A 14446-nucleotide genomic window follows, 5' to 3' on the forward strand; every position below is an offset into this window, starting at 1 on the left:
CTTCTTTTGCATTTGTGTGTATCTATATATACATATATATATAAACATATATATATATATATACGCACATATATTTTTTGTATTTGTTTTTACTGTTTTTATATATATATATATATATACATGTTAATTATATATCTATGTAGATTCTCAGGTATTGTGTATTGGATGCTGGTTTTTTAAAGAAGATTGACACTTGCCACCTTGTGTAACATTTATGAACTTATTTAGTCTCCTTTAATTACCATATTTTAAATTATAAGCCCCTCTCCTACCACCAGTCCCTATATCCCCTTTCTGCTCTATTTTTCTTCATAAAACTTAGCGCCATCTGACATTGTTTTATTTCTGTATTATATATCTCCCCTAGCACACATGATGGCAGTGATTTTTTTTTTTTTTAGCAGGTTTCTGTTTTTGGATTTTTTTACTGCTGTCACAGTGCTCTGAACATTTTAAAAATACTGAGAAACTGTTGACGAATCAGTGAAACGATATGTATTATTTATCAATAGATTATAAATCTATTGAAGGTGAGGACTAAAACTTAGTATTTTTCCTGTCTTTGTTTTGCTTTCAGTCCTTAATCCCAACAAAATTTTTGGTATTTGGAAAGATTTATGGAATTGTTCCAGAATATTTTATTGGTCTAATCTCTCAAAACAGAAATTTGATAGAAGCCTTAAAAATGTAGATACTCTAGGGGAGGGGGAAGGGTAAGCTGGGACAAAGTGAGAGAGTGGCATGGACATATATATACTACCAAATGTAAAACCGATAGCTTGTGGGAAGCAGCCGCATAGCACAGAGAGATCAGCTTGGTGCTTTGTGACCACCTGGAGGGGTGCGATAGGGAGGGTGGGAGGGAGGGAGACGCAAGAGGGAAGAGATATGGGGATATAAGTATATGTATAACTGATTCACTTTGTTATAAAGCAGAAACTAACATACCAGTAAAGCAATTATACTCCAATAAAGATGTTTAAAAAAAAAATGTAGATATTCTTTGACTCTGCAATTCCATTTTCAGGAATTTACTCAAGAAAATAATAAAACATTTATTATAATTAAGCATATATTCAAATGTATAGTGTTGTGTATAATAGGGAAAAATTACTATTAGCTAAAATATCTGACAGTGAAAGTGTGGCGTATAAATCATGATCATCTCTATGATATAACATATGGTCATCAAAAATGATGTCACGGAAGTATATTAATTTACATGGAAGATGTTTAAATATATATGTTAAGTATAAAAAGCACGTACAAAACAAATGAAACAATATTATTCAGTTTTTATAAATTAAAGAGATGTATTTATGCCTTTATTTTAATGTATATGAATTGAAGATATGTAGAAGACTATACAGTGCTTATTTTGATTTTCATTTTGTTTTCACTTTTTTTTCCTACATTGAGCATGTATAACAAGTTATAAAATGTGACCTGATAAAATATTAACTGTACTCACAGAAATAATAGATTATGTTAAAATGATCCTATAATGCGTTTTATTTTTCAATCTAATATTTTATTCATTACATCTTATTCCACCAAGATTCAGTGGTAGTAATAAAAACTTTATGCCAACCATCTCCCCTAAATTGATAGAAATTTAGCTTTAGTTTTAAAAAAAACTTTTCAAAACATGTATTGTTTATGTCTACCTGTTTTCCTTCTTCTTCTTTTTTTCAGTAGCCCCATCAATGCTAAGAAAGTAAATACTACCACAAGCAGTGACTCATACATGGGCCTGTGGAGAAACTACCTGCTTCTTTGCTGCAGTGCGGCGACTTCCACCGCATCTTCAACATCTGCGGGTTCCGTGCGGTGCTCTCCTCCTGAGACGCTGGCGTCCACCCCTGATAGTGGCTACAGCATTGATTCTAAAGTAAGTTTTCCGCATCTGCCACTGAATCCAAATGACAGCATAAAAATAATGTTTTAAAATTTCTTTTTCAGGACAATAAAATAACTTGGTTGAAAAGTGTATTAGTTACTTGGACTAATACTGAAAATAGTTCAAGAAATCCCATTACTATTTTTATGGATTCTTAGTTGGAATCAATAATACATAAAGTTTGTTTTTTTTTTTCCACACACACACACTGTATTTTATTTTTACAAGAGATAAATAGACTGACACCAAGCATTGTACATGGATGACCACAACAAAAGCAACAATGATTGCAATTACCAAACATGAAACACACTCATACTATGTCATAATATTGACATTCAGTCCAGTAATCCTCCACTGTAACAGCTCCTTTACTTTGCAGTGAAAATTGGTTTGTATATTCTTTGCCTCTGAGTCCTTGTGGGATTTTTTTTTTTTTTTTTTTTAAATTCAGACAGAAAGTCACAAAAATTATACTCATCCTCATCAGTTCACTCAGTCCCATGTAATTAATTTTTTTTTTTAATCTTGATCTTTTGTTAGCACTTTTATGAGTTCATCAGTTTTTCATTAGAGTTCTGAAAATGCTTATTCTTTCAGTTCAGCAGTACAGTCAGTTACCAGAAACCTGTACTTGTCAGAGTCTTTTCCATGAATTTCTTGAAGATGAAACCCTTTTATAGGAACATATTTGCAAAATCATCAGAGTACACCCAGAACTGTCTGTAAATGACAAAAGACTTAAAAAATGACCACGGTTAAAGATTTGATTAAAGTTCATAATAATGCAGTTGACAAGAAAATTAGTTATTTCTGAGATATACATTTTAAAGTAATAACTAGGATTATGACTTATAACATTATACCAGAACATATAAGATTTTTAGAAATTTCATGTAATGTCTGAAACATTTATATTAACATATTTCCATACATATTTCCATACAAATACAACTATAAGATTTTTAGAAATTTCATGTAATGTCTGAAACATTTATATTAACATATTTCCATACAAATACAACTATAAGATTTTTAGAAATTTCATGTAATGTCTGAAACATTTATATTAACATATTTCCATACATATTTCCATACAAATACAAATATAAGATTTTTAGAAATTTCATGTAATGTCTGAAAAAAATAATAATAATAATAATACATAAAGTTTTTCTTTTAGAATTTCCCTGGATTATGTAGGGGTACAAATAACTTGATAAGAATAGTGACATAGTCTTCACGATATGACACAAAATATTATCAGGTAGTTGGAGGAAATTGACAAAACTTAACATCTGGGTGTCTAACTTTAACACTGATGACTCTTTTAGAAGTAATTTTTTTACTCATTTTTACAGATCGAAAGAAATAGGCTGATGGAGTCAGCCTATTATATGATGATGAGTGTCTGTAAGGTATTAAGAGACCTGCAAATCCCACTTCCATTAACGAACTTGTAGTGAGCCATTGGATAAATCATTTAACTTTTTTAGATTATGTATACCACAAGTGAATTTTGAAATGACATTCATTCTAAAATGTCACCTATCCATCGTCCTTTGCCAAATACTGTTGAAATGTCAAATTATTTAGTTGGATGTACTATCATTAGTGCCGGCTATAAATATAATATTTTTTTTCCAGATTATTGGCATCCCATCCCCTTCATCTTTGTTTAAGCATATAGTTCCAATGATGCGCTCTGAGAGCATGGAAATCACAGAATCCCTTGTTCTAGGTCTTGGCAGGACCAACCCAGGAGCTTTTAGGTAATTATCTTTGCATGTTTTCTCTATGCCCTAAAATAGCAAATGTGGCTACTTGGAGAGAAGGTGAGGTAGAGTACTTATTATCAGGATAGTTGCATATCAGTCCTGACTTTCACCAGCTAACTAGCCATTTAACAGGTCATTTAATTTATCTGAGCCTTTATTTCCTCATTTTGAGTGAGTAAATAACACCATATTTTCTTCAAAGAATGATTATGGAAATCAAATATATATTATACATAAATGCGTTCTAGAAATTATAAAATGCCATGTAAATTTGTAATATTTTCCTACTGATTTATTTACACAGTGATTCTGTTAGTTTATAATCTTGATCTGTTGCTTAAAACTGTAGTTTTTTTCCCCTTCTTGTTCAAGAGAATGACTATTCTTAAAAGAAATATTTATGTACATATTTTATATTATTCTTGGTGTTTTTGATAGTCATAAAGCAAATTCTTCATTTTTTGCCTGAGTTTCTGCTTTGTTATTGCCTGATGGATCCTGACTTTATTCTTTTGAGGTTGTCCTCCATTGATATGGGGTGATGTTTGATGTTTTGTCTCCAAGATAACATATACAACAGAGACTAGGTTAATAAATTGTAATATGTCTGTAGGTGTGGGATAGCATTCATTATAAATGAAGTGTTGGAAGATAATTTTATGACAAGTGAACACACGATCGTGCTAATGGAAAAAATGAGATACAAAAATGATCTCAATTTCTTAAAAAACAAATCCCCATAAATAGAAACAATTCTGAGGCAGATACTTTGAATGTCTGCAGCAGTTTCTATAGATGATGAAATCGTGGATGGATTTTATTTTCTTCTTATTTTTTTGTGTTTTCGCAATTTTCTACAATGAGTACATTTGCAATTTAAAATCAGAATATAAGCAAAACAACAAAAAGATTATTTTCATGAAGTTCATACCCTTTGACCCATTAATCTCATTTGTAAGGATTAATCCTACAGAGATAATCAGAAATCAAAGATTAATGTACAAAGATGTTCACTGGGCAGTATTTATTTAAAAAGTTAGATAAAATTTAATGAAACAGTAATAACTGAATATGGTTAGGAAAATTATCAATACTAGAGCATTATGAATTAATTAATGGCATGTGAAAGTGGTTATGCTAGTGTTAATTAAAGAAAAAGGGATACTATTTTATATATGTTAGAGTTTCAACTATGTAAAATGTATGTGGGTTGAAAATGATTGAACAGATTGTGTTTACCTCTACAAATTAGAGTAAGTGGCCTATACCATTTTTTCTGTTTTCCAAATGTTCTACAGAGAGCATGTTATTTCACAATCAAAACAAAACAAAACAGGGAATTCCCTGGGGGTCCAGTGGTTAGGACTCCACACTTTCCCTGCTTAGGGCCTGGGTTTGATCCCGGATCGGGGAGCTAAGATCCCACAAGTTGCGCGGTGTGGCCAAAACCAAAACCAAACAAACAAACAAAAAAAACAATAAAAACTGTGTTTAAAACAGTAGGATTAGGGTTAACACTTGTTAGTTTACATCATTATATTAATATTTACATATTTCTACATGTCAGATTATATATTTAACTATTAATTAAATGAATGTATATCATTTTTCTTCTAGGGAACTAATAGAGGAATTACATCCCATAATTAAAGAAGCACTGGAACGAAGGCCAGAGGTAAGCTGTGTAGTTTTCTAGCATTAAATATTTATTTGGCAAACACTTAAAATTGGCTTCTCTATTCTGTACAATATAACAAAAGTACAATATAACAAAAGTTAGAAGTTCAGAAGTAAATAAGTCTAGTGCAGTTTTCAACATTTTAAAAATGTGTAGAACTCTTTTTCCCCCCCACGAGAGGTCTTACTCAGAAACCCATTCGGTAATACAGATATTTAATTGCTCTACCTGAAGTTAGGATGGTCAGAGTCTGGATTGGAGCCCTCTAACCTTCTCTGTAAACGACCAGATAGTATTTCCATCTTTGCAGGCCATCCTGTCTCTGTCGCAGCTGCTCAGTTTTGCTGCCTAGACAACTAAACAAGTGCGTGTTGCTCTATAGTCCAATAAAGCTCTGTTTATAGTTACTGGCAGCAGTGGGTCAGATCTGGCCTGAGGGCTGTGTTTTACCAAGCCCAGGTCTAGATCCCCAAATCTACACATCAGGTTCAGAGCACCTTTCAGAAGCCACATGTCTTTTGGGACAGATGATATGTAATCCATAATTATAACAATTATTCTGCACTCAAATAAAGTCATAGATAAAGAATTGTATGAGCTACAGAGAAGAAAGCCTCTGATTCTGCCTGTGGTGTAAGAGAATGCTTTATAGGTGAAGCATGACATTTGAGGTGAATTTTTGAAGCATATTCCCCAGTGGACAAGCAAGGGAAAGACATTCTAGGTAGAGGAACAGCATTTGCAAACTTTATTTAAAAATTTTGGACATGGCAAATTTTTCTTTGTAATTATGTTATGGGGAAAGTGACTGAATGTTAAGCTGGAAAGCAAAAAAGGAATTATCTTACGAAAGGCTCCTGGTTTCAGCTTTATCCAGTAGACCAGTGGCAGTGCCCCATATGGCAGTGGAATGTGAGAATTAGCTGGGAGAGCTTGCTAAAAATTATAGATTCCTGGGCCTATTCAATGAGAATCCCTGGAATAGAACTCAGAAATCTGTTTTTTTAAGCACCTTAGATGAGTCTGATGTAGAACATTGAATGAGAGTTACTGCTATTAATGTTGGAGATCCTCTGAGGAATTTTAGCAGGAGAGGGAAATGGTGACAATAGCTACTTTTTATAGGGACGTTAAAACAGCATCTGTAATTCTTCACTCCTCCTTTGTAATTCAGCCCTGTGGAGTAGTGATAGTATCTCCATTTTGTAATTGATTAATTTTTGTTTCAGAATGATCGTGTGGTTACAGTGCAAAAATGATTTATTAGAGCGAAGTGGAATTGGAAATAAAATTAAGTAGCAGTACTTGTACTTACAAATTTCAGGGCAAAAAGTCATCTTAGCAGGTGAATAGATATGCACAGTGATGTGCCTTGAATGTGTGATATATTTTGAGAGCATTAGACTCACAATCTTTCTATGGACACAAAATGAAAACAGGTCGACTAAAACTTTGCAAAAATCCTCAAAGACGGTTAAAAAACCATTTCATTCAATATGATTTGCAGCAAACTTCATAAGAGCTAAAAGAAACAGTAAATTTAATGAATTGGTTACCCACAAATTGGCCTGCTTTTGGAAGGCAGAAAACTGGATTGTGGACATGAAAGTGAATGACTGATTTTTAATTGCTCTGTATTATGAAAATTATATCATAAATGACATAACGAGCTATAGAAGAAAGTGCTATAGGAGATTAATTATATCTTACCATTATATGAGTTTCTGTTAGAAGCAGAATCAAGTTGTTAACAGCTATTACCCTAGGCATTAGTACTTTGGCCCTAGTAAGACAAACATTAATTCGTGCCATGATGATCAAAGAAATTTGTTTTTGTTTGTATTTTTGTGTGTCAGAATTAATTGTTAAGTGAAAAACCATGGCATGAGCAAAATCTGTGGGGTTTCTCAGTCCCCTTTGTGATATTTTCCCTGCCCTTCTGTCATATTATTTGGGAGTATCTTAGGGATTCTTTACCATCCAAAGGGAAGAGTTTACTAACTGTTTCAGTTCCTCTAAAGTTGTCAGATTAGCAAATCTGACCTAAAAGTAACTGTAAAGTGTAGAATTTTATTTTCTTCCCTCATAAGTGTTAATACTGTGTAAAATGTCATTTGATTTTATTTGGCTCGTGAATTTCAAACTATCCACACATACCTTTTTGATGCAATAGCCACCAGAGTGCCCCAAATCTACCTTGCACAAGCAAAATAATGAGCCCCCAAACTCTAAGACATTCACATTATTCTTTCCAAGTTACACTAGCAAGTTTTCTGTCAACTTCCTTGAAGGATTTTTTAATTAATGTCTTTGTTATCTTTGGAATAGAACATGAAACGACGCAGGCGTCGAGATATTTTACGAGTACAACTGGTACGAATATTTGAACTGCTGGCAGATGCCGGTGTCATTAGTCACAGGTCAGTATTGGATTTTGATTTTTAGAACTTTTTTAAAACTAGGGACCGTAGTATTTTTCTTTAAGGAAATACAGAAAAGCACCTTTGCAACAACAAAAAAATCTGTACCACTATAAACATTATTTACCAAAGATGCATCTGGTACATTAACCCATGGCTAAAAAATGTATTGAAGATCTACCACTGGTACATACTGCTTCAGGCAAAAATTGGGTGTAATGTTCTTATGATTTTAATATTTTGGGGGATCTAGTTATCTAGGCAAGTGAACAGTAGCCTTTTTTTTTTTTTTTTTTTTTTTTCCTTTTGGTGTCTGATCTATGTCTTACCTTGTTCTTAAGATCTATTTCTTCTGGAGTTGTAAAAATCATATATTTAAAGGCTAAACATTGTAAGGTTTGCAGATTTATTTCAATCAACTATTAATCTATTGTGCTGAGAAAAATTATGAAATCCAAAACCATAATTCTTGTTTCCACCCTTTACAAATAAAAAACATAAAACCTGAGCTTATTGTTGACACTAAGACTATCCCCTCGAGGAAAATTCCATCAGCTTTATGTTGAGAAATAACTATTTCCTTAGGAAGGTAATGGTGTTGCATGACCGTTGAAGGAGGGAAAAAAAATAAACCGGACCATTTCCAAAAAAGATAACTGAAAACGATCCTGAAGAAAAAAATAGTAATAATCAAACAAGTGTTGTATTTATTGTTACTTTACCATTTGTGCTGATCATTTTTTCTCAGTGTGCCTAACACCTTTCATATTTAGCATCGAGTGCTTTTGACAAGTGCTTTCAAAATATAGCTTTAATCAAAGAGAATTTAAACCATTGATTTACTATTATAGTAAATGAAAAGCAAATGAAAATAAAGAAAAAAGAAACATCACTTTTTTTTTTTTTTTTGTCCTCCACAAAAATAAAACAGTGGAAGTTTAGCCAAAGTGAATTTGACACTTGCTGAGCTTGATGCAAAAAATTAACCTAATACACATCTGAATCCTTTTTTCCTTGATTGCTTCTAATGTAATGTTAGTAACACAGTTGCATGTTTTGTTTTTGGATTTGTCTTTTTTTTTTTCCCCCCAAGAGAAATCAATATAAAGTTATCTATTATGGACTTTTTATTTTCTTGCTTAAGGAAAAAAAGATGAATTCTGAATGGCAAGACAGCAGGGATCTTTAATTTGTTCACCCAATCGATCCTATGTGCCTGATTCATAGTAGGTACTCAGAGTTTATTCTGGGCCAGGTTACAACCTACTAAATTGGTTTCCCAGCCACTAAGAAGTCATGACCCAGAGTTTAAAAAACATTCATTTAAGGAATAAAGGAAAAAATTTCATAGTGAATACATTCAACATATTTTTATTGTTGCTCCTTTCTCTTATTTTCATGGCTGTAGGATATTTATAAAAAACTATTCGCAGCTATGAAAGGCATATTTAAAGTCATACATTTTAGAGGTATTTTTCAAATATAACAAGGAGAAGTTAACCAAATTACTAAAATGCTCTGAAGTAGCTACTGGTCACGTGCTTAATAACTGATGGAATAAGACTGGAATCCAGGACTTGTGACTCTAACCAAACGATCCCCTTGCAGTCAGTAGGCTTCAGGCCCGGGACCTTGGCCTCAAAGAGAACCTTACTGTAGAGATTCTTGGGGCAACTCCCAAAGTCTAAATAGAAGATTTGAAAACCAGCTCTCTTACTTGAATTCTCTTAAATTTTTGTATCCCCGGTAATACCTATGCCAGAATCTTGCTGAGAATAAGTACCTAATGGATATTTGATTGATTATGCTAAAGGCATAATATGAATATGTGGGGCAACTATGCAAACATATAGGATTAGTCTTTCATCTCTCTACCTTCTAAACTGAACCTCCCTACCCCATGTGTCTCCTTATTTCTTTATTTTAAAAAGCAATATATTTTGATGGAGAGAAAATAACATTTAGCACTCACAATAGGTGATTGAAGTTGGATATGGAATTGAATAATGTAAATTACATTTGCAGTTCCTTGATTATGAAGCACCATGTATTTTTATATTTCAGTAAGGCAAAATCATGTTCATTCAATTTTTTTTATAAGTTGCATAGTGCTACGGCTATGCAAATTTTAATATATATTATTCTGATTTTGATTATTAGGAATTTATTTTGACTTAAATTATAATTTAAAATCACATTTTCTTTACCATGTATTTTCTTTAATATTTTCAGTGCAAGCGGTGGCCTTGATAGTGAAACACATTTCCTCAACAACACTTTATTGGAATATGTAGATTTAACTAGACAACTCCTGGAAGCAGAAAATGAGAAAGACTCTGACACACTGAAGGATATACGATGCCATTTTAGTGCCTTAGTGGCGAATATCATTCAGAATGTTCCAGGTACGATTTTTTAGCTCCTCAAACCATTAATGAATATTAAGGGACCATCGTATTTTTTTCTCCCCCTGAGGTTTTGTCATCTATGTTGACAAGCAACTTGTGAACATATGAAAAATATGTCAGGGTAACACAGATAGCAAGAATTTGTTTTACTTTTGAATTAGTATCAATGACTAGAAATCAAAAAGCAACCCAACATAGGTTTTCAGCGACAGTCAAGACACTAACAAAAATTTGAAGAAATCAGTAGAATAAACTCTTTGGACAAACTTGTTCCAGGCACAATGAGCGAAGAGCATAATGCTCCAAGTGGTATTTGAGAATAGAATTAACGAGATACATTTGACTAATGGGAGAAGGGTATAGGCACAAAAGTAGAGTATAATAAGGATACAGTGTGACTCATGATTCCTTTAACAGATGTGTGCCTATTATTGAACACATACTACGTGCCAGGTACTGGTTGAGGCAGCAGGAAGATTACTATGTGCAATTGCATTTTAAAAGGTCATAAATACTTTACAAGTGTAAAAATGTGGTTATAGCCTTGGTTATAAAATGTAAATACAAATGCTTCTTTTTCTTTCTAGAAAAGAATTAAAGTTACTTTGTTACCTTAAAAACTATGTGCAAATAGTTGACTTTTAAAGTAAGACAATGGTTGTATTTTATAGGAGGGTCCTGTAAGCACTCCTTTAGATACATTAATTTCAAGTGCAGAAAACCTATTTTGAACTTTAGGGGCAAATGATGCTATATAGAGGAAAAGAGCATTTTTTTCCTCTAAATTTTCTGATCTGAAGCTCACTGATGTAAAGATGTAATTTAGTCCATTACTCAACACTTGTCTGCAACTTCCACATTGGTTCATTATGGTACTATTGAGTTTCTTCAACAAGAACTGATGCAGAGAACTTGTAGAATAGATTTTTAAAGTGGAAAGAATCCTTGGAAATCATCTAAACCAGCAGCAAAGGGCAGCAGAATGGGTTTGGACTCCAGGCCTCACACTTTACTACAAGTAGATCAGCTCCCCTGTTGTCTGTTATGTATATCAAGATTCCATGTAATGATCCTTTTATAGCTGAAAAGAGCTTATATGGTCCAAAGCCCTCTCTTACCAATGAACCCAAGATCCAGAGGTATGTTATGTTAATGTTTAGGCAAGGTTACCACGTAGCCAGCAACAGCCCAGGGAGAAACAGGGTCCCGACTCTCAGCTCTGTGCCAGCCTTCAGGCAGCATTGTGACTGCCGTGAAATTCTGCTTGCCAAGATGCCGTATTTCATATAACGCTGCATCTCACATAACACTGCACTACATGATGACATACACTGCAACTTTGTTTCTGTTATTTGCATATATATAAATAATTTCTGTTACTCTGGAGGTTTGCGGTAGGTTAAAATGAAAGCTTTTGCTTTCTTTTTTTATAATATATATTCAATAATGAAGTTGACATGCATATTAAGGAAAAAAGAAATGGAAATAATTTTTTCTACCTATTTTTTATTTACAGTACACCAGAGAAGAAGTATTTTTCCTCAACAGAGCCTTCGTCACAGTCTGTTTATGCTGTTCAGTCACTGGGCAGGTCCTTTTAGCATCATGTTTACGCCCTTGGACAGATACAGTGATAGAAATATGCAAATTAACAGACATCAGTACTGTGCACTAAAGGTATTTACCTAAAAATCTGATTTCTTTTTTCTTATGTTAAGAGTGGTGTTAAATTTTTTTGTCTCTCAGTGCCTGGTGTTATAAAAAGGATAGGGATTTCTTCAGAGTACCTGGGAGTATTAGAATATACATTTGCCTGCTGTATTCAAACATTTATACTGTAAGTTTATTTAAATGTATAAAATTCAATGCAAAAAAGTTCCAGAATCTACCAAAATTGGAAGCCATTCTCTTAAAGAACTGAGGATTGCCTCAGAGAAATACCTATTTTTTTTTCCTACTTAAGTACTTTCTCTTGGTCTTTTTTTTTTTTCTCTTCTCCTCCAATACTGTTCAAACTCCATGTCTTATCTGGTATCACGATATTTACATACTACTCATAGTAAATTTCTTCATTTCAAAAGTTACTATTTTGCTTTTCTTTATAAAGAAAAAAATTAACGATATTGTGGCTACATAAGCATGAGTAAAATATCCTGCCTCTTCTCATTAAGCAACCAACATTTAACCTCTTAAATGTTTTAAATGTAATTCTAATATTATTGTTTGAAGGCTATGTCTGCTGTACTATGTTGTGGCCCTGTTGCAGATAATGTAGGACTTTCATCAGATGGATATTTGTACAAATGGTTGGATAACATTTTGGACTCTCTGGACACAAAGGTACTTATGACAGTTCCCTTAAAATTCTATAATAAATTGTCATTGCATTGTTTAGAGTTATTGTATGGCCCACTGAACATGTCTTTTTAACATAAGATAGGTTAGAATTACAGGCAAAAAAATATATGATGTAAAATTAAATAGGATACCATAAACTGCGAGATTTGTAATTCTTATTTAGTACTCATTTGAATAATTTTAATTTCCCTTTTATATTATAGGATTAATACAATAGTATGTATATATATATATCACAATAGAGTCCTAAGTCAATAAAAGAATATTAATTGTGGAATACATTGAGCTCCATGGAAAAATACATTGTTTGCTATGTTTAACTGAATTTTTTTGTCCACTCTCCAATTAATCATTCTTTCTTGACCTCCTTACTCTCATTCTGTACACACACAGACTTCACAATTTAAAATAGGACTTAACATTTTTTCCCCTCAGAATAATTTTTCTATTGGGTTATCAAAACCAAGAATAAAGCTTGATAAAAATAACTGGAGAGGTTAATAACTCACTTTCCTGAAAGCACTTAATCACCGTTCATATTCATCAACCACCTCCGGGGCTCTGCTGGAGAAGAGAATTGTACTTCTAAGAGTCTTATATAAAAAGCAGGAGACCAAGCATAATTCTTCCACGTTGGTTTTTCTGCTGGCTGAATGAAATGAGAAAGAGTTGAACAAAAGGAGGCTTGAGTTTCGTGATTCAATACAGTGAATGTATGCACTATATTATTTTAATTAAAATGTAGAGGAGTAGACAAATAATATATCCCTTTCTGTGTTCTGGGCAATTTTGTGACCTCTACTTAGGTTCATCAGTTGGGCTGTGAAGCAGTTACGTTACTGCTGGAGCTGAACCCGGATCAGAGCAACCTGATGTACTGGGCGGTGGATCGCTGTTACACTGGTTCCAAGAGAGTGGCAGCTGGCTGCTTTAAGGCCATAGCTAATGTATTCCAGAACAGGTGCTCCAGATACTACTGTCTCTCATATTTTTTTTTAGCTTTTCTTAAAAGAGAAAACGTGTCCTTTTGAACTCAGGAATAATAACGAACCCGTATTTTCTCTCCTTAAGTGCTAGCAAAATTTAACGAAATACGGATAATGATCCCCATGCATCTGTTGTACCTATTGCCTTAAAAACAAAAACAAAAACAAAAACACCCCAGTCATCTCATAGGCTTAGCAGCTGCATGCCTGTAGCCTTCCCTTTATATCATGTTTATTAACTGGTGTGAAAGCCTCTAAACATGATTTTACCTAGCATGTAAAATTTGTCCCTAGGGATTGTCAGTGTGACACGGTGATGCTTCTCAACCTGATACTGTTTAAAGCCGCTGATTCTTCTCGAAGTATCTATGAAGTTGCTATGCAGCTTTTACAGGTTTGTAAACAAATGTTAATTAAAATATAGTTTTGCTTGGGATTTAATGAAGCATAATAATCTATTCTTGCCTTGAAAGTATGCTAACAGTCAGCTTTATTTTTAATAGTGGGGTATGGTGTTAATTCCTGATTACCATTAGAAACAGAAGAGTAAAATAATATGGGTCATTTAAGTCTATAAATCATGCAAACTACTCAGAAGTGTCCTGTAGGGGATTATGTATGATACCACTCCCCTTCCCGCAACCCCCCTTCCGCTCACCTGTGTGTGCCTCTGTGTGTGTGTGTGTGTGTGTGTGTGTGAGTGTGAGTACTTATGAAAACTGAGTGGTTAAGGCCTATGTGTGCATTTAATTATTTCTGTTCAGCAGATAAGAATAATGCGAGTCAAATTTTTTTTTGAGAATCAAGTGAAAAGTAATTAGCTCTTTTATGATAACCTTTTATAATATTTCTTTATTAGACTGAGGAAAATAACCTAGAAAGTAAACTTATCAAGTGTGGATATATGATTATATCCAC

At 33.3% G+C, this 14446-nt stretch overlaps 1 protein-coding gene across 4 annotated transcripts in view; it reads left to right on the top strand.

Moving 5' to 3' along the window:
- FRYL (FRY like transcription coactivator) overlaps window positions 1-14446 on the top strand; it is a 242199-nt gene that overhangs the window by 161459 nt on the left and 66294 nt on the right. For 3 of the 4 annotated variants that reach the window (XM_068542998.1, XM_068543001.1, XM_068542999.1), the window contains exons 24-32: window positions 1696-1891; window positions 3548-3672; window positions 5296-5353; window positions 7685-7776; window positions 10009-10181; window positions 11701-11861; window positions 12414-12524; window positions 13349-13503; window positions 13823-13922. In XM_068542998.1, the coding sequence (XP_068399099.1) occupies window positions 1696-1891; window positions 3548-3672; window positions 5296-5353; window positions 7685-7776; window positions 10009-10181; window positions 11701-11861; window positions 12414-12524; window positions 13349-13503; window positions 13823-13922 (1171 nt within the window). The remainder of the gene's footprint in view (window positions 1-1695; window positions 1892-3547; window positions 3673-5295; window positions 5354-7684; window positions 7777-10008; window positions 10182-11700; window positions 11862-12413; window positions 12525-13348; window positions 13504-13822; window positions 13923-14446) is intronic. The other variant, XM_068543000.1, reaches the window with a different exon arrangement.

This window comes from Eschrichtius robustus, chromosome 4, assembly GCF_028021215.1.
Source record: "Eschrichtius robustus isolate mEscRob2 chromosome 4, mEscRob2.pri, whole genome shotgun sequence".
Taxonomy (NCBI): Eukaryota; Metazoa; Chordata; class Mammalia; order Artiodactyla; family Eschrichtiidae; genus Eschrichtius; species Eschrichtius robustus.